This window comes from Nycticebus coucang, chromosome 6, assembly GCF_027406575.1.
Source record: "Nycticebus coucang isolate mNycCou1 chromosome 6, mNycCou1.pri, whole genome shotgun sequence".
Taxonomy (NCBI): Eukaryota; Metazoa; Chordata; class Mammalia; order Primates; family Lorisidae; genus Nycticebus; species Nycticebus coucang.
In genome coordinates this window covers 6,795,541-6,823,277 of record NC_069785.1, presented here as the reverse complement: position 1 = coordinate 6,823,277, position 27,737 = coordinate 6,795,541, and the positions used below count along the sequence as shown (strand labels likewise).

At 37.6% G+C, this 27,737-nt stretch overlaps 1 protein-coding gene across 2 annotated transcripts in view; it reads right to left on the bottom strand.

Moving 5' to 3' along the window:
• Window positions 1–4,585: 4,585 nt before the first annotated feature.
• Window positions 4,586–27,737, bottom strand: part of MAP4K5 (mitogen-activated protein kinase kinase kinase kinase 5) — a 98,184-nt gene continuing 75,032 nt past the window's right edge. For both annotated transcript variants that reach the window (XM_053593173.1, XM_053593174.1), the window contains 12 exons: window positions 27,476–27,560; window positions 25,010–25,089; window positions 24,474–24,534; window positions 21,422–21,536; window positions 20,715–20,773; window positions 18,645–18,748; window positions 18,110–18,287; window positions 14,627–14,695; window positions 12,364–12,456; window positions 10,011–10,081; window positions 7,050–7,105; window positions 4,586–4,922 (listed from right to left, as the gene is read on the bottom strand). In XM_053593173.1, the coding sequence (XP_053449148.1) occupies window positions 4,835–4,922; window positions 7,050–7,105; window positions 10,011–10,081; window positions 12,364–12,456; window positions 14,627–14,695; window positions 18,110–18,287; window positions 18,645–18,748; window positions 20,715–20,773; window positions 21,422–21,536; window positions 24,474–24,534; window positions 25,010–25,089; window positions 27,476–27,560 (1,059 nt within the window). In that variant the 3' untranslated portion in view covers window positions 4,586–4,834. The remainder of the gene's footprint in view (window positions 4,923–7,049; window positions 7,106–10,010; window positions 10,082–12,363; window positions 12,457–14,626; window positions 14,696–18,109; window positions 18,288–18,644; window positions 18,749–20,714; window positions 20,774–21,421; window positions 21,537–24,473; window positions 24,535–25,009; window positions 25,090–27,475; window positions 27,561–27,737) is intronic.

Here is a 27,737-nt window from a genome sequence, read left to right as displayed (position 1 = left end):
TGGAAGTTTCATTGCTCCCTATTCTTAAGAGAGAAAAGAAATGACATCCACCTATTATGCAGCTTCATTAAAGTAGGCTGGGAAATCCTGGAGAAGGTGATTTTAGAATTGGGCTTTTTTTTTGTAGAGACAGAGTCTCACTTTATGGCCCTGGGTAGAGTGCCGTGGCCTCACACAGCTCACAGCAACCTCCAACTCCTGGGCTCAAGCGATTCTCTTGCCTCAGCCTCCCGAGCAGCTGGGACTACAGGCGCCCGCCACAACGCCCGGCTATTTTTTGGTTGCAGTTTGGCTGGGGCCGGGTTTGAACCCGCCACCCTCGGTATATGGGGCCAGCGCCCTACCGACTGAGCCACAGGCATCGCCCTAGAATTGGGCTTTAAGGAACTTAAATGGACATTGTTATCCAATGTGGCTTTTCTGAAACCCCAAACTGAGAAAACGATTGTAGACTTGAATGTCTGGCGTGGAGGCAACGCTTTACACATAGTAGTCACGCGCTGGATGGCAGGATGCCCTGACAGGTGCTCAGTGACTAACACAAACCTCTAACTTCCTGCATCCCTTGGTCACTACAAGATAACACAATGAAATAACTAGTCTGGGAAGATGTAGCTTTGAGAAACACGACCAGCCATATACCCAAAATTAAATGTTGTATTTATAGTGTGCTAAACGTTACACTTACCAAAATTACTGAATAAGGAACATGTGGTTAAATATCATAATGATTTAACTATTTCACTCACGTACTCAGTTTTGTTTTTCCAAGTAGTGGTTTATAGCTACACCAGACATCTGTAGCTTTTACCAGCCCAGCATCCGCCAGGCACAGTGGCTCACACCTGTAGTCCTAGCACTCTGGGAGGCCGAGGCGGGTGGATTGCTTAAACTCAGAGGAGTTTGAGACCAGCCTGAACAAGAGATAGACCCCATCTCTACTAAAAATAGAAAAAACTATCCCAGTGTAGGAGTGCATACCTGTAGTCTGCGCTACTTGGGAGGGTGAGGGGAGGACTGCTCAAGCCCAAGAGTTTGAGGTTGCTATGAGCTGTGATGATGCCACGCCACTTTATTCAGGGCGACAGAGTGAGACTCAGTTTCAAAAAAAAAAAAAAAAAATCTTTTGTCCATTTTTCTGTTGGGTTGTCTGCCTTTTTTCCCTCCTGTATTTATCTTTTTTTTTTTTTTTTTACCTCAATAGATTTAGAAGTAAGAAGTGTTTTCCTGGCACATGGATGAATTGCATCATGCTGGGTCAGGGCTTTCACCCATCACCAGAATGGCGTCCGCTTCGCCCAGGGACCTCAAGAGCACAGCCCTTATGTTGACTATCCCCGCTTCTCCACCTCAGTATCACAAGGCCCTCACTCCAATTTTCTGGGATCTCTAAAATAAATTACTTCATGTTCTGACTTAGGTGGTGTTAGATGAGGAACGTCTTCACTCTGCTGAGATGCGTCCGATTTTATTGGTTTACTCTTCCTGAAGCAGCACCAGCAGCATCTCCAGACAGGCTGCAGTGACCTCCATGCCTGGTGCAAGGCTCTTCTTGGGACATTCCATCACCTTCATCTGGGGATTCCCTCATCTCCCGTGCTGAATCCCATTTCCTGCACCCATGTCGTCATCTTGCTTGGTGTGTGCCCTTACTTTCATGTGGTTCATTATGAAATTTCAAGGACACTGGGATCAGAGAAGATCTGGAGTGTTTCCAGAGAAAAAGTGCAGGTCAGATACCAAGGAATACGAAGTAGAATGGCTTCACATTTCTATAGAAGCAATGTCTTCAAACTTCTGAAATTTCCAACCCCAAATTCCAAGTAAATGTTACATAATAGTAAAATGAAGAAAGACATTTTTATTCATACAAGGTCTCAACAGATTTACCTCCCATTTGCCCTTTCTCAAGGATGTGTTTCATGCATGGGATTTCCCTGCGACATGCCCTGGTCCAGAAGAGATCTGTCATCCACTGTGTACTTTCAACCTAGAATATGGTGTTCTTCAGTACTGGAGAAACTTGCTGAAAGTTTCTCTCTTTTTTTTTGTGTGTGTAGAGACAGAGTTTCACTTTATTGCCCTCGGTAGAGTGCCGTGGCGTCACACAGCTCACAGCAACCTCCAACTCCTGGGCTTAGGCGATTCTCCTGCCTCAGCCTCCCGAGTAGCTGGGACTACAGGCGCCCGCCACAACGCCCGGCTATTTTTTGTTGCAGTTTGGCCGGGGCCGGGTTTGAACCCGCCACCCTCGGCATATGGGGCCGACGCCCTGCTCACTGAGCCACAGGCGCCGCCCTGAAAGTTTCTCTTTTAATACTTTTGGAACTTTGGGAGATTGGCTAGTGGGCCTGCTGGGCTAATTTTTCTTCACTGTTTCCATTTATTTGTCTTTTTGCTTTACTATTTGAGAAATTTCCTCAACTTTATATTCTAAGTCTTCTATTATTCAGCTACACTATCATACTGTCCAAGAGCTCTTTTTGTTTTCTGAAAGTTCTTTTAAAAAAGTATCTTGCTTTGATTCATGGTTCCAACAACTTTCTGAAGGTATTTTTTTCTTTTGACATTTTCCTTACCCTGTACAGTCTGTTTCCTTTGTGTGCTTCCCCCCTATTTTCTCTCTTTCCTGCATAGGCTTTGTTCAGACTTCTTATGATTCTTGGTTGCTTGCTCATTTTGTTTTGTTTTGTCTGCTTGTTTTTAATAGCATAGGCTGACAGCAAGCGCTGGACGTGAGATGTGGGGTGGTGGGCTTGGCTGCTGTGATTTTCACTGCGGAGTTAGGTAACTGCATGGTTTAACCAGGATGTCTCTGACATTGGGATTTTTTTTTTTTTTTTTGAGACAGAGTCTTACTATGTCACCCTTGGTAGAGTGTCGTGGTGTCATAGCTCACAGCAACTTCAAACTTTTGGGGTTAAGTGATTCTCTTGCTTCAGCCTCCCAAATAGCTGGGACTATAGGTGCCTGCCACAGCACCTGGCTATTTTTTTTTCATTATTGTTGTCATTGTTGTTTAGCAGGCCTGAGTCAGGTTTGAACCTGCCAGCCCTAGTGTATGTGGCTGGCACCCTAACCACTGAGCTATGGGTGCTGAGCCTGACATCGGGATCTTAATGAGGTCTTTTCTCTTACATTGACCAGATTTCACAAAGAAGACTCTTCCAATATTCTGTTAGGGTGGTGAAGATAAAGGCAGGCATCGGTCTCCGTATCCATCACACAGGTGTTCCCTGTTTTGGGGATCGACCCTGCCATCCGTCATATCTAGTGCTCCTCAGTCCAGAGGAGCCATCTAAAATATTCGAAATAAATAGCCACACACATGTAATGTGCATTTTTAAAGAACAAATAACTTTATATTTCATCTGTGTAACATTTTATTGTTTGCATTTGCATAGTGAAAGCACAGAGTCAGAAGACTCATGGTCTGGCTCAACCACTAACTTGGTATGTGAATTGGGTAGTTCTCTTAACCTTGCTAAACACCTTTTCCTCATCTGAAAAATGGAGACAATAGTAGTAATTATTTTATAGACCTGCTATATATTGACTGAGAAAGTTACACTGTTTTCCTCTCAAGTAAATGGTCGGAATAACTCTACAGTTTGCCACTGCTAACTACTTGTTCATCTCAATGCTGACTGTTCTCAACAACTGCATTAAGACAACAGTACCAACGTAACGCTTTAATTTTGAATAGTAACAACAGCAAGAGAAAAATAAACTAAAATTGACCCATCCTTTCTTATTTTTAGAACACTGGCTTTTACAATACTTATTTATACTATCCCCTCAGGAATTCAATTCATTAAAACATCTTTTTCTCTTTAAACCTACTCAAAACGGCACCTACATATAAGAAAAACCCAAGATTACATGTGTAATTACTTTACAGTTTCCCCTCTGGCATAGTATAAGTAAAATACATACTGCGGGCAGTTAAATACTCCCCCCTATATTACGGATGATAACACGTATGAAGATTCATTTCTTATGCATTCTCCCTCATGTAAACAAATCACAGGTATGTTGTACTGCTTGTCAAGAATACACACACCAAGACGTGGACACCCCCTCCAAGGAGATTTCAAACATCATCAACATCTTCCATAGGGGTACAATTGTTTGCAGTTAAAATGTAAAACTCCCTTTAAAGGTAATTTTGCATGAAATCGTATTACAAAATACTTTTGTTAAACAAAACTGCATGTATATGTTGAACCTCCTCAAAGTACTACTTTTGAAAGGTAAACAAAATTTTTATACATTATAAAACAAGCTGCTCTGCAACCCTCCTTTGCTACAAGTTAGACACATTACACCACTCCAGCAAGAGATTAATAAATAAAGATTAAATATTCTATTTTACAAAAACATACAGAATGGCCAATATAAAAGTGAAAGCTTGTCTGATCATTTCTTTATCAAATTATGTTCACTAAGGAGTAAGACATGGTATAAAATGATAAAACAGTAACTCAATTTATCTCTCAAAATAATCACGAGTTATCTAAAAATACCATGGCACCCTTGTTACAAACATTATTTTTTTTTTAAAAAAGACTGTGTTTCCTGGAACTAGAGTACTATTTGTCTCATAGCTTTTATTAAGCAAACTTGATATAACCACCACATAGTGGCAAGAGATAGACTAGCTGTTTCCAGCTGTAGAAAATATTGAATTCTCCCTAAAATACAGATCGCTTGAGATATAATCCATAACAGTTAAAGCAAGTCATAGTACAGTTTGTGTTGAATTTCCTTAAAATACTTTTGCTTTCAATCGAGCATATTCATTTTCCTGTCATTTGAGACCAGTTTCTGTTGCTCAGTAACTATTTTCATGTCCAGCCAAGATGTAGAGATTGCTGTGTGCAGTAGGATTTTCTGTTGGCCTACTTTCCAAAACGACAACCCTGCAATGAAGCCAAAACAAAAGGCTCATAAAATTACATAAAAATCACAAATACACAGATTCAGTTTTATAATTAAAGCTTAAAAATGCAACTCTGTAAGAATTGATAAATATAAAATATTGAGAACATTTTAGTCTTATCTTACTCCAACTAAAACCAAACTTGCCTAGTCATATATGCCAACAAAAGGTATATTAATCATAATCATAATAATGCTTTAAGAATGTACTCTAACAGGAAAAGGATGGAAGGAAGGCTGAGAAAATAAAACAGAAGTTGAAGAGACACTCATCCAAACTATTCTTCAAGGCATCAGAAAATAAATGCTTAAAAGAAAAAGCGTTTTTGAAAGGAGGCTCTTCTCCTTCCTCTCTGGAGCAAAGGTAAAGAAAGTAATCCAATCAGAAGACTGAGAGAGAGAAAGAAAAAAGACTATCTAGTGCCATGAGTAGTGTGAGAACAAACTCCTAGATCAAAGGAGCTACACAGATATTCTCATGCGGTTTTCTCTGCGTATGAATATACCTGTGCAGAGAAAAAAGTTCACAGGGGGAGTAGAAGGAGAAATTGCACATACACTTTATATTTTTCTACTATATAAATTTTCTGTAATCAGCATATAACTTTGTAATGACAACAATAAAAAAGTAATATATGCTACATGATTGCAAGAGGGACTTTACCTAACAATTGCAATCAGTGTAACCTGGCTTATTGTACCCTCAATGAATCCCCAACAATAAAAATCTCTGCAAAAAAAAAAAAAAAAAAAAAGTAATATATGCTTCATATTACACATTACAGAAAAGTAGAAGGATAAAATAAAATTACCGCCCATTTAAACACTATTAAATATTAAGACATATTTAGGTTTTTTCTTTTTTTTTTTTTGCTAATTACAAACATCTACATTTAAACAACAAAATAATTTTTTTAACTACTTTTAAACTTAAGCCAAATCAAAAACTTTGGTTAAGATAATCTTAAAATTGAGAAGCTCGAGTAAAAAGTAGAACAAGAGAAATGATCTGAAAAAAGTAGTTTTTAAAAAGAGCATATAATAGTGATAGAAAGTGGAGAGAATATACGGTAAGAAAGGAATAGAAAAGAAGAAAACTAGGAGAGGGCAGAAGGAAACAATAACTGAGAAATACTGCTTCTGACGCCAGCCCTCCAGCGAGCGGCCCTGACCCTGCGTCTCGGTCAAGTGTGACTTCCACCAGGATCGCTGGAGGACCCGGGGCCCTTCCATCAGCCCTTCCCGCAGAAGCAGAGAGACTCCCATTCTAGTTCTAGAGTCACGTACCAGGTGATCCTCTTTTTGTCGGACTAGTTACCAAGTTGCCGTGCTTTCTGGGCTTACCTTTCCTACTCACTAAGTAGTCATAATTTAAAAAAAAAATCCCTTTTCTCCTTACAAAACTCTCTCGGAAATTTTTATGGAGTTGTAACTCTAGACCCTCCTGTGTACACGTATCTAATTTTTAAGAAATAAATGTGTGGATTTGAAAATCTCAGGACTGATGCGTGCTACGATAGCCAGTGTTGCTGCATTAACTTCTAGTAGCAAATAGGAAGGATGGGTGTTTTATTAGTTATAGAGGTAGACAATAGACTTTGGAGAACAAAAGCTACCACATTTTTTCATAAGAGGGCATAGTTTTGGAACTTGTCTTTCATTTTGATCAGGAGAAGACCTCATCATTCCTTCTAACTTAGACTGACCTCAGAAACTGAGTTGAACATTTTCTGATATAAAAGCAAATATCAAGAGGTCCATATGTGTAATAGTTAATGAAGGTAATACACCAGGAAGAAATGGTGAAAATAAAGGGGCCCCAAATGTATATCATGATGCTAGAGACATAAACACTCACATTAACACCTTTTGTCTTGGCTGAATACAATGTTCTCTAGAATCAACATCTTCACACTGATCATGAAAAGACTGCCTAAATCAACTTATTAAAATGTTACCCACTCTCTCAATAAAGAAATGGAGACATTTCTCTAAGTCAGTGAGTCCTCTAAGCATTCGGTTTGCAACACATTTACAGGCTGACACTGTAATTCAGAGCACAACCTTTGAACTCTTTGGTAATTAAATTAATGCAACCAAACTATTACCTGTCTGATCCTAATAAGCGGAAAACTCTTGTTTCATCGGAAATTTCCTGGGTAACCTATGAAAGAAAACATTTATCAGTAACACCTTACTCTCCACAGTGCTAAAATAGTAATTAAAAAATAACTTAGAGGAGGAATTATTAAACAGAATGAACACTTTTATTTGATAGACTCAATTCCTTAAATAAATTTCATTAAGTTTTTTTGCTGCCTAATAGTAGAAGTAAACCAATATTTATGTAATATTTGGTATGGGTCAGCATTCTTCTTACAAGAACTCTTTTTTGGAGTATGCATTGTATTAATAATTCTCATTATTGAGGAAGAAACTAAGATCCAGAGAGGTTAAGTAATTTGCTCACGGTCAGATAACTGGCAGAATCAAGATCTGAATAAGGTTGGCAAGACTGTGGCGCCCCGGCTCTTTCCTTTATATCAGTGTGGATGCTGGAGGAGGCGGGCACCCTGTGGCCCACCTGATGCAGCCCGGCTGTGGTGGGCCGTCGTCTCAGGACAGTACCCCACATTAGCCCACACCCCTCACCTTAGGGCACACCCCACCATAATGCATACACCCTCCATGTTAGTGAGGTACCCCCACCTTAGTACACACTGCCACATTAGCATGCCCCTCACCTTAGTGTGCACCCCCAGGTCAGCACGTACCCTGTTAGCATGCACCCCACCTTAGTGTGCACCCCCGTTAGGGAGCACTCCCTTTAGCGTGAATGCCCACGTTAGCATGCACCTCCACGATAGCACGAACACCACCTTAGAGTGCAAATCAGTATTATAACACTGCAGAAGGTGCTCAGCACAGAAACACACCAGCTTCCCACAAACAGGTGAGGCAAGCTGAGGCACACTCTACCCAATCCTCAGTGGCTACTGGCTTGGCCCTGGGTGCCCTAGTGAGGACCAGCTTCTTAATGTGCTCTTGATTAGGGTTTTGCCCCTTTTCATTGTACATTCCTCACTCCAGCACTCGTTTTCTGGATCTACTCTCAAATAAACCACCTGCATTTGAGTCCTTGTGGGCTTTTACGGAAATCCAAAATAAGACACTGGATATAAATTAAGTACAAAGGGTGCCGCCTGTGGCTCAAGGACTAGGGCGCTGGTCCCATATACCAGAGGTGGTGGGTTCAAACCTGACCCCAACCAAAAACTGCAAAAATAAATAATTAAATAAATAAAATAAGTATAAAAGTAGTCCAGTATGAAGGAATTTGCAGTTGAGCTGAAGACAGAATTAATAAACTTGAATCAGAAAAAATCAGGTGGCAGTTCCCATAGCTCAGTGGGTAGGGCACTGGCCACATACACCGAGGTTGGTGGGTTCGAACCCGGCCCGGGCCTGCTAAAACAATAATGACAACTTCAATAAAAAAAAAAAAAAAAAAATAGCTGGGCATTGTGGCGGGCACCTGTAGTCCCAGCTACTTGGAAGGGTGAGGCAAGAGAATCTCTTAAGCCCAAGAATTTGAGGTTGCTGTGAACTGTGACGTCATGGCCCTCTACCCGGGGCAACAGTTTGAGACTGTCTCAAAAAAAAAAAAAAAAAAAAAGAAAAGAAAAGAAATCAGGTGCTATGTTAGGTAGCACTGAATTTTTAGAATATTGAGTTTGGAGATGTTTCAATTGTTGTGGACCAGAGTAGCTGAATGTTACTTGGGAAGAGGTTAAGATTTCAGCTAGGCCCAACTGAAAGATGAGAACATAAGCAGAAAGACAGAGCTAAGGGAGACCAGATAATAGATACTTAGGAAACAGAATTAGTGCTTGATATGGTGAGAAACAGGTACTTTCTGTAGAACTGTAACCACAGGAGGGTCACAATGAGAACAGCAATTAATAACACTTAACCCAGAGGGACTCTGCCTAACAAGCACAAACGTCAACCCCCCTACCCCCACAAAGTACAGTTAGCCTATGGTAGTAAGTTGGATTATAAATTTCATGGAGTGCAGGGACCTGGTGACATTTAGTGACATGGGACAGTAACTACATTAACATATTCAAAGCTGATTCATGTCATTTTCTCCTAGAAGGATTCTAATTCTGCATTCATCAAAAGTATTTATATCTATATAAATAAGAGTGTGAATAAAAGCAAAGGTTAATTCAAATAGAAGACTTTGAGCTTTAAGGGAAGCTTCAGAAAGTTTGGCCGATACATGGAGGCCATGGTATAGAAGAATCACACAGGTACTCACGTAAGAGGGAAATGTCTCTGTGAGTACTATTTTATAACTATTGGGATTCATCCCTCAAGTTTAAAACCCAAATTTCATCTCCTGCATCAAATGTATTCTGATCATCTCAGCTAGATGTGATTTTATAGAGACCCTTCAAATCCAGGCTCTGGCACTCTACGCAAGTTACTTAACCACTCTGTGTCTGTAAAAATTGGAATATGAATAGTGTTCATCTCTTATGGATTATAATGAGCCTTAAATGAGCTAATATTTGGAAAATGCCTGGAACAAATAGGTGTCATATGAGCATTTGATATTATTTATAATAACAGCATCCTGAATGTAGTTGGTACTCAATAATTAAATGAGTTGATGTTCTTAGATTTTCCTTAGTGCTGTGATTTACTACAAATTAATTTAGGATTTTAAATATAATATTAAAAAAGAAGCTACATGTTTATAGATTATAAAAAATGCTTATTAAAAATAAGAAACTTTTGCTAAACTTAGCAACCAGTCTACAAATTACTGTAGACAAATGAAATTGTGTAAACTTGCATTTGGGAATTCCTTATAGCCACTGAGAATTTCAAAATACAAAAGTGAACACATCTGAAGGGAAAACACTGGCTCTTTGTTCTGCCAGTCCATAGCATTTAAAGGCACTGAATATAGCAAGGCATCCAAAGGAAGCACACAAAATGAGCCTTTCAACATTTTAAATCATTGTGGGAGCCAGAGGAGGTAATCCGAGGCCTCTCACCTCATTTGACTTGAAGCTTTTACCCTGCATCCCGTGTTTCCAGAATGCCAGCACGCTGTCCTGAAGGCACACTGAAAAGATAAGGGAGAACTGAAACTAAAATAAAGCACAGTTATTTCACTACCAGTTTCCCTTAAGTATTTTTAATAAATAACAATGTAAGCTAATTCAAGTGCCTAGGGCAAAAATTCCACGTTACTTCTCAATGTTTTTGTGACTAAAACATGCCTAAACTCAAGTAATTTACTGAGGCAAGGTATGCAAATTTTCAAAGATATACACATATCTTATATATACATATATATAAAAACAGGCATAAACATGGGCTAACTTTTGATAAGTTGGATATTAGTATGTTAATTTCTCTTTCAAATGCTGTATCCTTCGTTTTAAATGAAAATCATAAAAACTTATAACTGAATTTTTGAGTAAAAAGCATTGCTATTTAAATACTATAATACATTCAGAAGTAACTATTAAGCAAGCATCTTTTGTGTTCATTTTCTTTATTACAAAATTAATTTAAAAACAAATCTGCCCCACCACCCAAAGTGTAACCACATATTGAACAGGATCTGTGAGCCAATTCTTTTTTTTTGTGTGTGTGTGTGGTTTTTTTTTTTTTTTTTTTGTGACAGAGTCTCACTATGTTGCCCTCGGTAGAGTGCTGTTGTGTCACAGCTCACAGCAAGCTCCAACCCTTGGACTTAAGTGATTCTCTTGCCTCAGCCTCCCAAGTAGCTGGGACTACACGCGCCCGCCACAATGCCCAGCTATTTTTTTCTTGCAGTTGTTTAGCTGCTCCAGGCTGGGTTTGAACCCGCCACCTTTCGTGTATGTGGCTGGCACCATAACCACTGTGCTACGGGCACCCAGCCAAGTGAGTCAATTCTTATACCAGATTCTTAGTATTTAACCAACTCCTGTAATGAAAGTATTAGAGACATTTAAATAGAATTAGAAAAACCTAAATAAAAGTGACAAAGAAAAGTTAATGCAGGAATGTTCTGGGAACATAATTTAGCTCAATCAAAAATAAAAGTATTCGACAACGATAAATCACATGTGTTTCATAAAAACCTTCTCGTATTTTTAAGAGGTGATTTAAAGGAAGGCACTCTTTTATCCCAGAGGATCCTTGTAATTATTCTAGGGTTTACTAGCAAAAAAAGATGGTAGTCTAGGATGAACAAAGTCTTTTTTGTAACAATTACAATTCCCTAAATAATTTGGCAATTGTGTACAATGAGTACAAAGAGGAACCCGGATCTATCTATGTTAGAATCTCTCTTGAAAATATATCTTAAAAAATGGCACATCAGGGCGGTGCCTGTGGCTCAAAGGACTGGGGCACTGGCCTCATGTGCTGGAGGTGGCATGTTCAAGCCCAGCCCCAGCCAAAACCTGCCAAAGGAAAAAAAGAAATGGCACATCACGTAAAGTACATAAAGAGTAAAGAACAAACTGGTTTCCTAAATTCCTCTTGTCCTGGCATCTAGAGAAAGATTAGGTTTTCTGCTTTAACAAATAAAATTTCTCAATGAGAAGCAAAATATTTTTATGTAAAATAAAGAGGCATGAATGTACTTTGTAGCAGGGTAAAACTCCATTTGTGAAACTCATATTAGCTTTCCTTTGATTTACAGTAGAACTGTATCATGAATTATTCAAGATGTTTCCAGCCATGACAGTTTTTTCAGAAGTTCAGTTACTTTTGGGGAAAATACTGACATACAATCAATGGGAATGCAAACAATGATAAAATATAATTTTTATCATAAAGCCAATGAGTAAAACAGTCATCAAGGAGGAAACAAATCAAAATGGCATTATTAGTTTACAAGTCCTGTGGGAAACTGGCTATTTATATATAAACAGAATGAAAAGCATAACATCAACATGTACCAACCAGAATCTCACATGGCAAAGGATCATAGCATATCTAATACCATTATCACATCACATAAATACCTTTATGATTTGGAAAGAATTAGGAGAAGTGTAATTCACTTGATGCAGCAAAGGGAACAATGAACAGAAATTTTAAAAATGATTATAAGTTTTAATTATTCAAGAAACAACAATAAAAGATTTAATATTCTGGACCTATGCTGTCCATTTTGGTAACAACTAGCCAAATGTGACTATTTACCTTAAACTTTAAATAATTAATATAAATTTTAAAAATTACAATTAAAATTAAAGCCATGCTTTAGGTGCTTACCAGCCACATGTGTTTAGAGCACAGATGTGCAGAAACTGCTATGGGACAAGTATTTCAATGAACTAAGCTAGAATGAACAACAACAGTAGTTAAGTATCCCAAACTCATTAATTTAAAAAGGAGACTTACCTACAGATTCAATGCGAAAATCAAAACTTAGCTCAGAGGCCAGTTTCTTACTTGATTTTAGTTTTCCTTGTAGATTTACAATTTTTACAAATTCTTAAAAAAAAAAAAAAAACAAGACTGAAAATGCAAATCTGCTAAAATAAATGTAACTTGATATACATGGATTTTACATGATACCAAATAACGTTCTTAAGAAAGTTCAACTATTTAATAGTTTGATTTAAGCATGTTGGATGGTGAAAAATCATTAATGTGTTTTAAAAGATGTACCGTAAGAGTGCCTCCTTTGGGAAATGTCAGTTGTTCTGCTATTTTCTTTTTTATACAGTATATACTGAATATTTACACTCTAATTTTTTAAAAAGTAAATTTCTTCTTTAAAAGTGGCTCCCCTGGTGCCCAAATATTTAGCCAGAGAGTTAATTATTTCCCTCAGAAATTACACTGCATATGATAAATATTTACATTAATTCACTTTACAATATGAGTTCTATTCTGCATAAGTACACAGGGGCAAGAAGGAGTGTCCTATCCTCAAGACTAGAAAAGTCTGGGACAGGGAGTATGCATACGTAATTATTTTTTTTAATTTATTTACTTATTTATTTTTTGAGACAGAGCCTCAAGCTGTCGCCCTGGGTAGAATGCCTTGGTGTCACAGCTCACAGCAACCTCCAACTCCTGGGCTTAAGCGATTCTCTTGCCTCAGCCTCCCGAGTAGCTGGGACTACCGGCGCCCGCCACAACGCCTGGCTATTTTTTGGTTGTAGTTGTCACTGTTTGGAAGGCCCGGGCCAGACTTGAACCTGCCAGCTCTAGTGTATGTTGCTGGCGCCTTAGCGGCTTGAGCTAGAGGGGCCACCCTGCATACGTAATTCTATCTCCCTCTTGTCCGTTTGGTTTTTAGTCTCACCCCTTCAGTGCTGTGTGGAAAGATGCCTTTTCTTGGCATTACTTTCTCGTGTCAGCTGCCATGATTTGAGATTTTAAGACTATCTCCATTGTTACCTAACCAGCTTACAACTTATGTAGCTGGAGACCAATTTTTGAAATCTTTTGTCTCCTTATAAAACATAATCAATTTACCTTGATTAATTGGGAAACGGAGGGCACAATTGGTGGTTTTTAAAATGTTGTGATACAATATATAAATTACTAAAATGAAAACTAGATTTCTTTTCCTTTGATAACTAAGAAGGTATGTAGAGATTTAATTTAATATAAAGGTTTAGCTTCATTAAAATAAATTCTGGTTATCTGATTATTTGGGTAATGAGTACTGATTTTCTATTTGTCTGGATTTAAAAAAGAATTCATCAAATTAACTTAAGGGTAACTGAATAAAACTCTACTCTGATCAGAATGCAGAGAGTCAAAAGTTCCTAACAAAGTGATGATGGCAAATGAAACACTGTGGGTTTTAGTTTGCTCATCTATAATACTAGATCTTTATGTCTCTATAAGGTAAATGTATTAAGGAGCCATTTGGAGAATAGAAATTAGGACAGAAAAATAGACGAAACCAGTAGTAGAACAATCTTTAAGATAATCCTGAACACCTGTGGGCAGGCCCAGCAACGAAAAAAAATTGGAACGAACTGATTATATCAAATATTTCCAAGTTTAAAATATAATCCCAAGTCTCTGGGTGAATTCTACCTTGTACGAATCATTGCATAAAAATAAGGTGGGTTTTAAGAAGGAAGAATGCTCTGATCGCAAAATCAAAATAACACCTGTTGCTAAAGTTTTTTTCTACCTCTATTGCTCACAGTACAACACACTTCTATTAATAGTATCTCTCCCTGAATCAAAGGAATTAAAATTAGTGTGTGTATGTGGGGGTGGTGGTGGTGGTGTTTAATCCATACATAAATTAGAACTGCACTCTGATGTGACTCCCAAAGTTCATGTAATATGACTATAAGTGACCATATTAGTATAACCTACTTTTCATTAATTATAATGAGATATGAGACAGAACAGTTTTATATAGAATTTTACCCCAAGGTTATAGCAAACAGTTTTATATGATGTTTCCAGGAAGGCCAAATGCAAAATAAAGAAAAAGTAACAGGACAGTACTGACAAACAGACCAACTGCTGACATATTTGTAGTCAATTTAGGTTTTTCTTCAATAAAACAAGCCATTTAAGGTAGAAAAGTGAAAATTCTGAATTATAGTTTAGACAGAATAAATTTCATTGCAAGAACTATTTTATCAAGTAGTGTACTCAAAATAAACTTTAAAATAGTACTTACTGTCTAAACACACTAAAACGGTATCTCTTTCCAACTGTGTTACATGAATGGAATCTAACTGTTGGCTGCCTTGGGGGAGAAAACAAGGTTATGGTTATACAATATTCTTCTAAAAACTAGAGCTAGAAAATAAACACAAATTCTGACTTTTGCTGTGATTTGTAATTAGTCCAAAAATTTTTTTTTTTTTTGGTAGAGATAGAGTCTCACTTTACCACCCTCAGGTAGAGTGCCGTGGCGTCACACGGCTCACAGCAACCTCTAACTCTTGGGCTTACACAATTCTCTTGCCTCAGCCTCCCGAGCAGCTGGGACTACAGGCGCCCGCCACAACGCCCGGCTATTTTTTTTGTTGTTGTTGCAGTTTGGCTGGGGCTGGGTTTGAACCCGCCACCCTCGGCATATGGGGCCGGCGCCCTACTCACTGAGCCACAGGGGCTGCCCTGTAATTAGTCTAAAATTTAACAGAGAAATTATATTTTATAATATGTTATCTTTCAAAAAATCTAAGTCAATTAAGAAGAACAAATGTCAAGACTTAATATGGATAACTGAGCTCAGAAAACTCAATGTTATACTTCATTATGTCTTGGCTAATTCTAGAAATGTTGAGTTACAAAATAAATTGAAGCACAGGGAAGTAGGGGAGGAAAATAAGATGCATGCTATGCAAAGGCTAGATTTTGCTTTCATTCATTTTACACAGGCAGTGGTGGGGAGGGGGAAATAGGATCAGTTAGGTGAATCACAGCATCCCTGAAATAAAAATAAGCTGGTGATTCAAAAACAGCACAAGAATTAATGAAACTGTAATCAGAGATAAACTCTCCTGGTGTTGGTGTATGTTTATGTTTACAAGGAGGACATCGTGAACCCTACTGAACAGTGTAGCCCCTGGGTAGGCTGCCATGCTCATCGCTTCGCGGCATTCAGCAGGGCTGTTGTGTAATATCGGCTAATAGATGTGATAATACTATGAAACTTTTTTTGTAAAACCATTCATTTCAAGCACTGGGACTGCTTGGATGGTCTAGCTAAGAAAAGATTTCAGATTATTCAGAGTAGTCATTTCTTAATTACATTTCTTAGGGTCTTCTCCTTTGAAAATGGCACATTCAAACATAAACACACAATTTTATGTAATATTTTGGGGTGTTTGGAACAGTCCAAAGCCGATACATAGTAAAAAATGGAGCTTTACAGAATCAATACACTGTCCCTCAGGTAACACTCCAAAAATAGTTTTTCTCAGCTTTAATCTATGTTCACGTATTCATTCAACAAATATTTACCGTGTTGCCCATAATTCTGGAGATCAGGATATTGACATTGCAGTAATAAACCAGACTAAGCTAAAGAGTCTTGGAAGAGCAGATTATTTTTAATTAAATCATAGCTTTCATTAAACTGGTTAACATAGCCTTCACCTCATTTTCTCATTGTGTTAAGACATTTATATTCTACACTTAGTAGATTTAAAATGTACCCTTGTAAAATGCACCATAGGTGTGGTCCCACCAGTTACCCTCCCTCCACCCTTATTTTAACGTAGTGGCCAGTTCCAGGCACAGCCTCTGGATTCAACAATGAACACAGCTGAGAGCTGGATTAACAGCTCACTGGTAAAGAGGCGACACTTAACCAAACTGTTGGAGGAAAGGCTGCCTCACTGCAGCTTCAGAGTGACTTGCATGGTTACCCTCAGGCAGAGTCCTGGCCTCAGGGTAATTTTGTGTCCCCTTCAATTTTAACACAGACAATGGTTTTTCTCTTTTTCTTTCTTTCTTTTTCTTTTTTTTAAAGAGACAGGGTTTCTACTGTGTCACCCAGGCTGGAATGCAGTGGCCCAATCATGGCTCGCTGCAGCTTCAAACTCCTGGGCTCAAGTTATCATCCTGCATCAGCCTCCCTAGTAGCTGGGACTATAGGTGCTTACCACCAAGCCTGGCTCCTTTTTAATTTTTTTGGTAGAGATGAATCTCACTATCTTGCCTGGGCTGGTCTCAAACTGCTAGCCAAAAGTGAACTTCTCATCTCAGCCTCTCAAAATGCTAGGATTAGAAGTGTGAGCTACCATGCCTGGCCAAGACAATGTTTTAAGTAGATAGAAGAGTACATCATAGGCATTAAAAACAATAACAAAACCCTCAAAAGCTTTGTAACATAAACCCTAAAACTCAAAGAGAGGACTCACCGAATGTCTAGATTGAACAATGTAATCTTCTAATGTATCACCCCAAAGAAAGTGGTTGCAAAGTACATTATAGATAATCGTGTGAGAGGACCTCTGCTATGCTATACTAACCAACAAAAAAAGCTAGGCTGCCAGCCATAAAGTGTTTTTAAATAAACTGATCTATAACCCTTCTTTTGTGCAGTAACTACGTACCAGGAGTACATTTATATTTGGGTAGTTTATATCTCATGATAACAAAGCAACGTCATTTGCACCTTTCTGTTAGCTGGGGCAGGGGCACGCATGCAACTCACCCAAAAACATTAAACAAGTAAAAAGAAAGGCAGGGTGTAGGTGGGGGTGGAAGGCACAGAATACGACTTGGTCCATTAAAGTGTATTCATAGTCCAGTGCATGATGGACCTGGCATTCACTGGGGTGTTAAATCTTTAGGAATTTTCTAAACTGCATGACATCAGGTTGGTAGTTTGCAACTGGTCATGGTTGGAGTATTTATATCACAGAAATATGCAACTGCAGCAAATGGTTGCACACCAAGAGCCTGTTAAACATTTACTAGGATACCACTGGCTCACACAGATTCTTACTCTGAAAGTGACTAAATAATCAAAAGCCAAAGCTTATTTAATAACAATCATCAAACTTAGGAAACAGACTTCTTTACAAGATGGTAAAGAATAAAACAGTGGCCAGTAAAAAAATGGCTGTAACTAAAGCTTGCTTGATTTCATAGGTAAAAACGGCCTAATAAACCTGGATTATAAGTGACAAGCACAACAAACAAAAACTGGTAAAATGAAGACCTCCCCCATTTAAAAACTGAATTCTTGATTGAGGTGTACTAATTTTAAAGTATGAGACCAAACTTAACAATCGTTTCAGAGCCTTTTTTGAGACATTTGGGTTAAATGGAAAAGGCCATGTCAAGAAGCTTCTATCCAGGTTAGAAAAGCTCACTCAGTGATTCTAAGAAGTGAGGGGAAAAGATGGGATAAAACCAGACCGGGAGAAAAGGTAGCTCTCTTTGCTTGGGAAGCTGAAAAATTTTTAAAAGACTTTTAGAAAACATATTTTGTAAGTCCAAAGACTAGTAGTAACAACTAAGTACTTTAAAAGGCAACTATCATTACAATTTTCCTTGGTATGATAATGTGATCCTAAGTCTCTGTACATGACTCTTGGGCTTACTTTAGAAATTATGTTCTGAATCTTTACTTAAGAAGAGCTCACACCGGCTGAACGTTAAGTGTTTGGTGTCTTTTATATGCAAAAACATCAGTACTTACCTGCACCAATTTCTGTAAACCATGAAGATGCAGAGTTCAAGTTGATTGTCTCAAACTGAACTACCTGATTGGATTCAGTGCCTTTGCTAATTGCTACACAGACCATGGGGTATTCCTGTTCTGGTATCACCAGCATTTCAAAAACATTCAAAGGACTTGGCAAAGGAAAATCAAAGTGCTGCAAAAAATAAACAACAGAACTGTAATTTAGAAACAATCTCCCCATTCATCCTGTTGTTGAATTAAGTCAAAGGAAAGACCTCCATATTCTTGATTTACTGAATTTTAAAAATGACTAGGATGAATGTTTTTAAAAGTGTGTTTGACAGACTTGGCCATATTCATCTTTATGAATGATGGTTCTAGAAGTTAAGCAACATGAATTAAAGAGGAAATCTTAAGAACACAAAATCCCCAAATCAAACAACTATACATGTTCTGACTCTAGTTGATAATAATGGGATCTTATAAAATTAGCGTCAGTTACACACCAGTGTTTTCTAAAGAAAAGAAACATGAACAAGACAATATTTACCTTAATCAACATGAACTTCTGCATTGGCTCATACCACTGAAGCAGGACAATTCCAGACTGCAAAGCTCCGCAGAGGTATTTGTGTCCTGTGTAAGGGTTTCTGACTGGAAACAAACAAAAAACCCCAGACACATCCAAAATACTGCATACCATTAAATGAAAACATAGTTTAGCTAAAGGCAGCAACTGATCTGTACGCACTTAAAAGATAACTTAGCTTTCTTAACAAAGGGAAAAAGAATGAAATGGACGTGACATCAATACCAAAATATAAATGGAAGACAATACTTGAAGTGATTATTTAGCTGATAAAGAAAAATTATTAGATCTGTTAATTAGGATGACAAGAAGGCCGCAGAACACAAAGAAAGATGATGTCTGTTTCTTTTGGCTTTGTCACCCTTCCCCCTTTTACTTTATCTCAACTTCAGATTATGTTTAAACACCTTTACTAGGGTCTTAAACATAGAAACCTTTTATAAGAGTAATATGTTAAGACTAAAACTTTCAAACTAGTATGCAACCTAAAAAGATGCTTCTTAAGTAAATTACAAGATTGAGTTCTGACAAGGTCCAGGAGGCAATAAAATGCATGATCTCATTTTTGGGATTGTAGTATATGAGACAGAAGAAAATAATTAATTAATTCATCTTGATGTAACTTTCTTTGATTCACAAACAAAACAATTCACATTGGTCTTTTTTTCTCCCCAATCTGACTCCCATCAACAGTAATACATGTATATTGATTATACGAGTGGTTATTTGCATTAAGCCCTAATGTATAATCTATGAGTTTGTATCTTAGATTGTAAGCTGCTTGACATTTTTTGAGTCGTGTATCTTGGGAATCTGATAATAAATACAGACAAGATTCTCAACAGAAAAATGTTTATGTAATGTGCTTTTATTAGTATCTGGAGCACATCTTGCTCTAGAGCACAGACTGTGCTGTGAGACTGTTACGCAGAATGAAGATCAATAGCTCACAGATCAAACAGAACTTGGACCTTACTTACTAGTGACATAATCAGTATCATGGAGTTGTTTAAGAGTTAAGTGAGATGATTATTATATATAGTACAGAATTTAATCTTGCCTCAGAAGAGGTCCAGCCTCTGTTGTCCCACTTCTGGGAGGTAATGTCCAAGACTTTGGAATTTCATGTTTGATACGAGTGTGTTTGTTTGGGTGCTCTGGGTAACTGAATAGTATAATGATATGATTTAGGGTGGGCTTTGGGAGATCCAGCATCAGCTGACCTTGAGAGGGGCTGGACACTGAGATCAGCAGTGAGGACCGTAACCATGCCCTCATGATGGAGCCCCAATAAAAACTCTGGACAGTGAGGCTCAAATAAGCTTCCCTGCTTGGCAATGCTTATTATCCTTCCATAGGGAGAGGACACCAGAAGGTTCACACTTGGCACTTCTAGAGGCCTCTGCCCCACGCATGTCTTCTCTTGGCTGATTTAAACCTGTATCTTTTCCCTGTAATAGCCCGTAACTGTAACCATGAGTGTAACTGCTGGCAGTGAGTTCTGTCATACCTTCTGGAGCAGCAGTTCTCAACCTGTGGGTCGTGACCCCTCTGTAACAATGAAAATACATCTCGGCCTTAGGAAGGTTGAGAACCACCGTTCTGGAGAATGTTTGAATCTGTGGGTATTTGGGAAACTCTTAACTTACAAGTAGTATCAGAAGGAGGAGTGGTTGTGTTTGGACTGCTTCCTCTAAATTCAGTTAGCTAAACTCCTGTACCAATATCCACAAAGCACTGGTAGTAACTGGTAGATGGTAAATGTTAAATAAATGAAAGTTAGGACATTAGTAGAGATACAACCTCAGGGAATACGGCCACAGAACTCTAGGAACACTGTGCTCTAAGAAAACACCACGTGTCATCTCCAAGCACTTCTAGGCCACGCTTCGCTATACGCTTTTGTGTTTCAGGGTACTAACTACTCACTAAAAACCTATTCTCCTTCCTATTTGATTCTGTAAGACTCCAGATAATTTTAAAGATGTTAAAAGTTCTAACTATCCAGCTTAAGAAACAGCATTTACTCACCTATGCAACATTTGTGGCAGCCTTTTGTATCAGGGATCTTTGTTGTTAAAGCAAACTTTCTGAAAACAGAAGACAGTATTAATGGTACTCTGTGACCATTCTCTGATTTGTGAATCAGCAGCATCAGAATCAGAGAGGAAGGAGCTTTTAAAAAACTGTCTTGGCTCGGCACCTGTAGCTCAGTGTTTAGGGCACTGGCTACATGCACTAGGGCTGGTGGGTTCCAACCTGGCCAGGGCCTGCTAAACAACGATAACAATAGTAACAACAACAAAAAAAAAAACAGCCAGGCGTTGTGGCAGGCCCCTTTAAAGCCAGCTACTGGGAGGCTGAAGCAAGAGGATCGCTTAAGCCCAAAAAGAGTTTGAGGTTGCTGTGAGCTGTGATGCCACAGCACTCTACCGAGGGCAACAAAGTAAGACTCTGTCTCAAAAAAAAAAGTCTTGGACACTGCTTTAGACTATCTGATTTTATAGCACTGAGGAAGGAAGTGAGAATCTGTGTCGCGAAACTTCCACAGGTGATTTTCATGGACGGTCAAGAATAAGAAACATTCTAGATGATATATATAATACATCCTTCAGTGTAAGACTATCTTTGAAAATTAAGGCAAAGAAAGTTTTTTAGTGGGCAAGGAATATTGGCCTGTCTTAAAAATAAACACTAACTTCCCTTACTTTCAACAGAATCAAAATGACATTTCATACCTTGGTAGTATGCGGTCTGGAAACCTATGAGTTTGAATATGAGCAGCTAATCCTGGTTTTTTGGCTTGTTCAAACAAAGCTATAAGATTATGAGAATAGAGCTGAAAGGTTTTTCCTATTAAAAAAAAAGGTACTTTTATTAGAATCATTTACAGTGGAGAAATACAATTTTCAAGAAAAAGAAAATATAATTACCTTCTAAAATGAAGAGTCCAGTAACGTTCAAAAAGCCAAGCAAAACAGAAAAACACACAAAAGAAAACCCAGTTAATACTACTTTGAAAGACAATAATAGCTAAACTGGTAAATGTAGAATGTAAATGTCTTAGCACAATGACTGGGAAAATGCCAGGAAGGCTATGTTGACCAGTGTGATGAAAATGTGTCAGACGGGAGAGAGAGGGGAGGGAGGGAGGAGGATGGGCGGAGGGAGGGTGATTGGTGGGATTACACCTGTGGTGCATCTTACAAGGGTACATGTGAAACTTACTAAATGTAGAATATAAACGTCTTAACACAATAACTAAGAAAATGCCAGGAAGGCTATGTTAACCAGTGTGATGAAAATGTGTCAAACGGTCTACAAAACCAGTGTATGGTGCCCCAGGATAGCATTAATGTACGCGGCTATGATTTAATAATTAAAAAAAAAAAGAAAATGTGTCAGACGGTCTGTGAAACTAGTGTGTGGTGCCCCATGATCGCAATGGTGCACACAGCTATGATTTGATAAAAAGAAAAAAAAAATAGCTAAACTGATTTTTTAAGCAAGTAATTTTGTTTCACAATACGTAAATCAGGTATATTATGACTAACAAGTGATCTAGGTAAAGGAAAGCATAGAAAAAGACATTGTTAAACAAATGTTGTACAAAACCTTATGTTATGAACTGAATTATAAGGATGAGCATGTGATCATGTGATTTTTATTTTTCTTTAGAGATAATGTCTCACTCTCTCTGTTGCCTGGGGTTGAGTGCCATGCAGTCATTGTACCTCACAGCAACCTCAAAGTCCTGGGCTCAAGTGATAAACACATCTCAACCCCCCAGGTAGCTGGGACTATAGGCGCTCACCACAATGTCCAGCTAGTTTTTCTATTTTAGTAGAGAAGGGGTATTGCTGTTGCTCAAGCTGGTCTTGAACCTCTGAGCTTAAGCAATCTTCCCTCCTTGGTCTCCCAGAGGCTGGGACTTCAGGCATGAGGCACTGTGCCCAATCCACATATGATTATTTTAATACAACATGGAAGACTCTATAAAACTATGTTATCAGTATTTCTCTGGGATAGACCTATTTATCCATAATTTATCAAATCACCATAGCTTGGATTAAAACTGATCGTTCTAAAAATAACAGATTGTTGTTATACTAAGAAAAGTAAAACAAACAGATATTATGAGCTGCAATTACAAGGACAAGGGGCCTGCAATTTCATATAATCAAGAGCAGCCGAGTTAAGTGCTGGGGAGGGAATGAGGGTGGAAAAGATACAGCAAACAACTTCTACTGCTTCCCCAAACATAGTGTATAATATAATAACGCAAAACAATATCTTCTTTTTATTACTAGAAAACACAGACACATAGAGTCTTATCTTCAACAATATATGCTGCATTTTCTCAGAATATAAACATCCTGGCTGACAGCACACCACCCCTTCCCCTCTGTGCTGCCTCAGTGCAGTCCGCTACCTCGCTAGCTAGACACACGTGCACACCAGCTCTGCACCTACCTTCTTTTAGTTTTACGGGTCATTTCAACTAGAGTATAGAAAAAATTAATGTATATACCAATGTTTCCCCGTGTTCCCACCGTTATGTTATAAATATATAAGATGTACCCTATGTAATTTTAAGGCTTATTTCCAAAGACAAGTGTTGAGTAGGGATAAAAGCAGCAAAAGTTAAGAGAAAAGTGATTTTATATGTAAATAATTCAGAAATGTTAACTCAAACAGAATTGGCTTGATTTTATAATAGTAATGCTATATATTAATACTTTGATAAATGTAAGTAAAACAGATTTGGGGAAAGCATAATTGAAATCAAAGATTTCTTTGAGGACTCCCACTTTTAAGAGTCCATTTATATACAAATAATATCCTTTATGAAAACACTGCTATTAGCTGAAATGTACAGATTCCTGAAGAATACTTACTAGAGAAAAGCAATAATTAACTTTATCATATTCTGTGATATAGGATTAAAGCAATCAGTAAAGCTTCTAGGTGACCATTATTAAATCCAAAAGGTAAGAAAATATTTTTTCTTAGGTAAGAAATTTTATGGTAGGTAACAATTTTTATAAAGCCTACCCCCCCACCTCATAGTCACCCCCAATAGTAACCCCCACTCCCACCCCCAAATTAGAGGTTACTCTGGAATCAACTTATTTAGCAGACTCTAAAGCAGCAGTTCTCAACCTGGGGGTCGCGACCCACAGGAACTATATTAAAGGGTTGCGGCATTAAGAAGGTTGAGAACCACTGCTCTAAAACATCAGTCCAAAATAGTTAATAAGTCACCTAGAAAAACACAAATTCCATCAGCAAATGCTTGTGTAAGACTGCACAGTTTACTAAGCACTCTGGACGCTGTCCCATTGAGGCTGTGACTGTAACCCCATCATCCTCATTCTACAAATGAGACCATGGAGGCTGAAAGGGTGTATGTAAGTGACTTGCTTCAGACCAGAGAAAGACAGCAGCTTGATCTTTTGCTTCTTTCTTTTCAAATGTTACAGGAATCCAGGAATGGTTTAGTGAAGACAGAGGAGGCTGACAGGCAGGGACTGGTCTCAGGGGACAATCACCATATTCCCCCTCCGGTGCCGAGATCCTGGGTGGGTTTGGGAAGTGCTACCCTAACTGAAATCAGGCTCCTTGCTCAAAAATATCTTCCTATTGTAAGTGGATAGGAAACACCCACAAGTCCTAAAGTTACTAAACCACATTACAATTACCCAGAATTACAAACAACATTTAAAAATATTACATATTAAAATTACATTTCTCTGCTTATTAATGGTTTATTTTTCATCACATACGTACCTGATAATGACATTAAAGTATTATTGATGACATATAGCCAAGTACACTTTCGTGGGAATAACTAGAGAAAAAAAAGAGAAAGGAGATAACTAGTATTTATCTATTTTCACCCCTTTGTCACTATTTTAACCCCTTAGTCCTCTACATTCCAACATACTGAAGTAGTATTAAGAACAACCATTTTTTATCTTTCAGTAATTATCAAAACCTTGGGGCAGAACCCTTGAACATGAACACATAAAGGGTACAATTTCACCCCTTTTAATATTTAAATCATAAAAATTAAAATTAAGGCCCATACAAATTAATTTAAAAACTTAAGATACTTTCTTTTATTTAATTAGTCTAAACTAATTTCTTTTTTTTTTTTTTAGTATAACAAAGAGAAATTTTATTTAAGAACAAAGAGAAAGCTTTAAGTGCTTCCAAAGAGAGTGAGAAGCGAGCAGCTCTCCTGAGTAGGAGAGAGGCAGAGATGCGAAAGCAGGGTAGAGGTGTACCCTAAACTCATCTCTTGCGTTAATATTCCTAATTACCTGTTCCATTGTTGCCTCATGTAGTTCATTGAGATTCAGTGTGTAAATACCATCTTCAGTTCCAAAAATAATGTACTGATCTAAAATAGTAGAGATACAAATTGTCAGAATCACTTTCTGAAATCATTCACTAAAATAACGGCCTCATGTTGTAATAGTATTAAGAGTCAGACAGCCACCCATCCATCCAGAGTAAAACTACTTTCTAAAATTCAGCCACCTCCTTTACTTCTTTCCCCAATTCCTATTTTAAAAAGTAGATATAGTCTATGTGAAGAGTAACTCATTCTGACTTTATCTTACTATAGAATCCTCCACTCAACATCATTTTCGTATTTTAAGATTCTTTTCATTAAAGTATAAATTCTTTCAAGATACCTCAAATATTTTTTGAACACAGAAACTATAAATTAAATATAGATTATAAACCATGGCATTCCAGGAAAAAAACGTGTACTCCTGGTATCCAGAACCAGGGCTTCTCAGAGGAAAGACTGATTCATATTCTGGGGCAAGGACAGCTGGAGCCTGAAATCCTCCTGTGGGGACAGCGAGGGAGACGCGGAGAATGACAGGGACGTGCCGAACGACGCAGCCCAGACGCGCCCCCCCCCCCCAACTCAAAAATCCTGGAAAGGTTTAAGTACAAATAAATGTTACAGATCATATTTCACTGAATAAAAATTCATAAGTACATAATTAAATGCTTAAATAAACAGGAAAGAAAGGAAATTGCCTGTGATAGTCAATGGATGGTCAGTGGATGTTAAACCTAGTGGGTGAAAGTCTAATGAGAAGAGGGTATTTATAAAATGTAGTTTCAATGTATTTCCATATCAATTACTTATTAATCAGAAAGGGTAAATGCAATAGTAACTTGACAGTGGGGAAAGCTAGCCAACCCCTACAACCAGCTGGCCCACGCTGGTTTCACTGGTGTCTGGGGAAGCCACTGGTATCTCCCTCCTTAACAATAGTTCTATGTTTTTCCCACCAAACGTGCATACACTGCTCTAAGCATGAAGATTTATCAGACAAATCCAAATTAAGGATTTAAATAAGCAGAATACAAAATAAGCAGACTCAAAAAGGTCAAGATCAGAGGAGGATGAAGAACTGTGCTAGAGTAAAGGAGACTGAAGAGCCACGGGCAACACATGTGATCTCCAACTAGACGCCTGGGCTGGGAAACTAAAATGCAATGTAAACTAAAAGAACATTATGGGGGCAATTAAAATTTAAATATGGACTTTGGATTAAAGATAGTATATAAAGTACAAACATCCTAATCTTTATAACTGTACTGTGTTTACATAAGAGACAATTTTTTTTCCCCTAGGAAATATACTTTGAAGTACAAGGGTAGAAGAAAAGATTATGATGTCTTCAACTTAAATGTGTTCAGAAAAAAATGCTGTGGTATAGGTATAGAAATTGGTAAAACAAATGGGGCAAAATAACTAATGATTTGGAGTACACAGGAGTTTCTTGAGCCATTTTTTGTAACTTTTCTATTAAGTTTGAAATTATACCAAATAAAAAGTTATAAACAAAAATATTTCTGTACCATTACAGAAATATTTCTTGGTTACACTTTCTAACAACAGCATTTAAAATGGATCATTATATGACCTATTACTGTGTTGACGTGGACACAAACATTTCCTGAAACCCAAGACTGCCTAACTTCTGTTTGCTACGAGACAGTCACTGGAGCAGGATCCTTCCTTCCTTGCAGCAGGTATTAAGAGTATTAATGTTACAAATGATCACACTGAAAATCAGAGGTGTTAAGTTTGGTTTCCAAGTCACATACATGGTAATGACAGGGGAGGATTGGAACCCAAATTTATTTGATTACAAATTTTTGTCTCTATATATTATGTTTCCTCATCTTAAAAACAGGTCTAAATTTTTAAAAATAAATTGACCTTATTTCAGACTTGCAGAAAAGCTATAGTAGTAAAAATAATTCCTGAATACCTTTTGTACAAATTCCACAAATGGTGAACATTTATTACTTTTCTTGATCCTTTGTCTTTCCACTCATACATTTTTTGTTTTCTGAACTATCAGTTAGGAGCATGATATTGCTTTAGTCCTAAATATTTCAGCATGCATTTCTTTTTAAAAAAATCTTACATAACCCTAAGACAGTAAACCCTGAAATAACACTATTATCTAACCTATGGATTTACTAGCTGAGATTACAAATATTCCCAGTAATGTCCTTTCATAGTAAAAGAAAATTCCAAGGTGCAATCAGCTGTAATGTGTCTTTAGTTCTTTTAATCAGGAATAGTTTCTATGTACTATTAAGATTTTAATGCCTTTAAGCCAACCTCTTTCATCTACTTAAGATTGCTGCAGTTCCTATCCAATCTCTGAAGTCAAATTTTTAAACATAAAGATTCTTCACATAGTAAATATTTTACTGGAGATGTATATAAAACCCAAACATTTTACCTTTTGTGTCAGGATGTATCCAGGATGTTGCACAATTAATTTTCAAAGGACAGCCATCAAAAACTTTTGAAAAACATGCTCCCATCTAATTTATAAAGAAAGAAATGTTGACTTATTTGATTAGAACATTATATATACTCTTAGAAAATAACTAAGATCATTTTGAAATGCCAAACTTACTCTTTTTACACATACTTGTAGTTTTATCCTCCTCAAATTTACATTTTGACATAATTTAACCCCTTCCTAAAAGTTTCATATT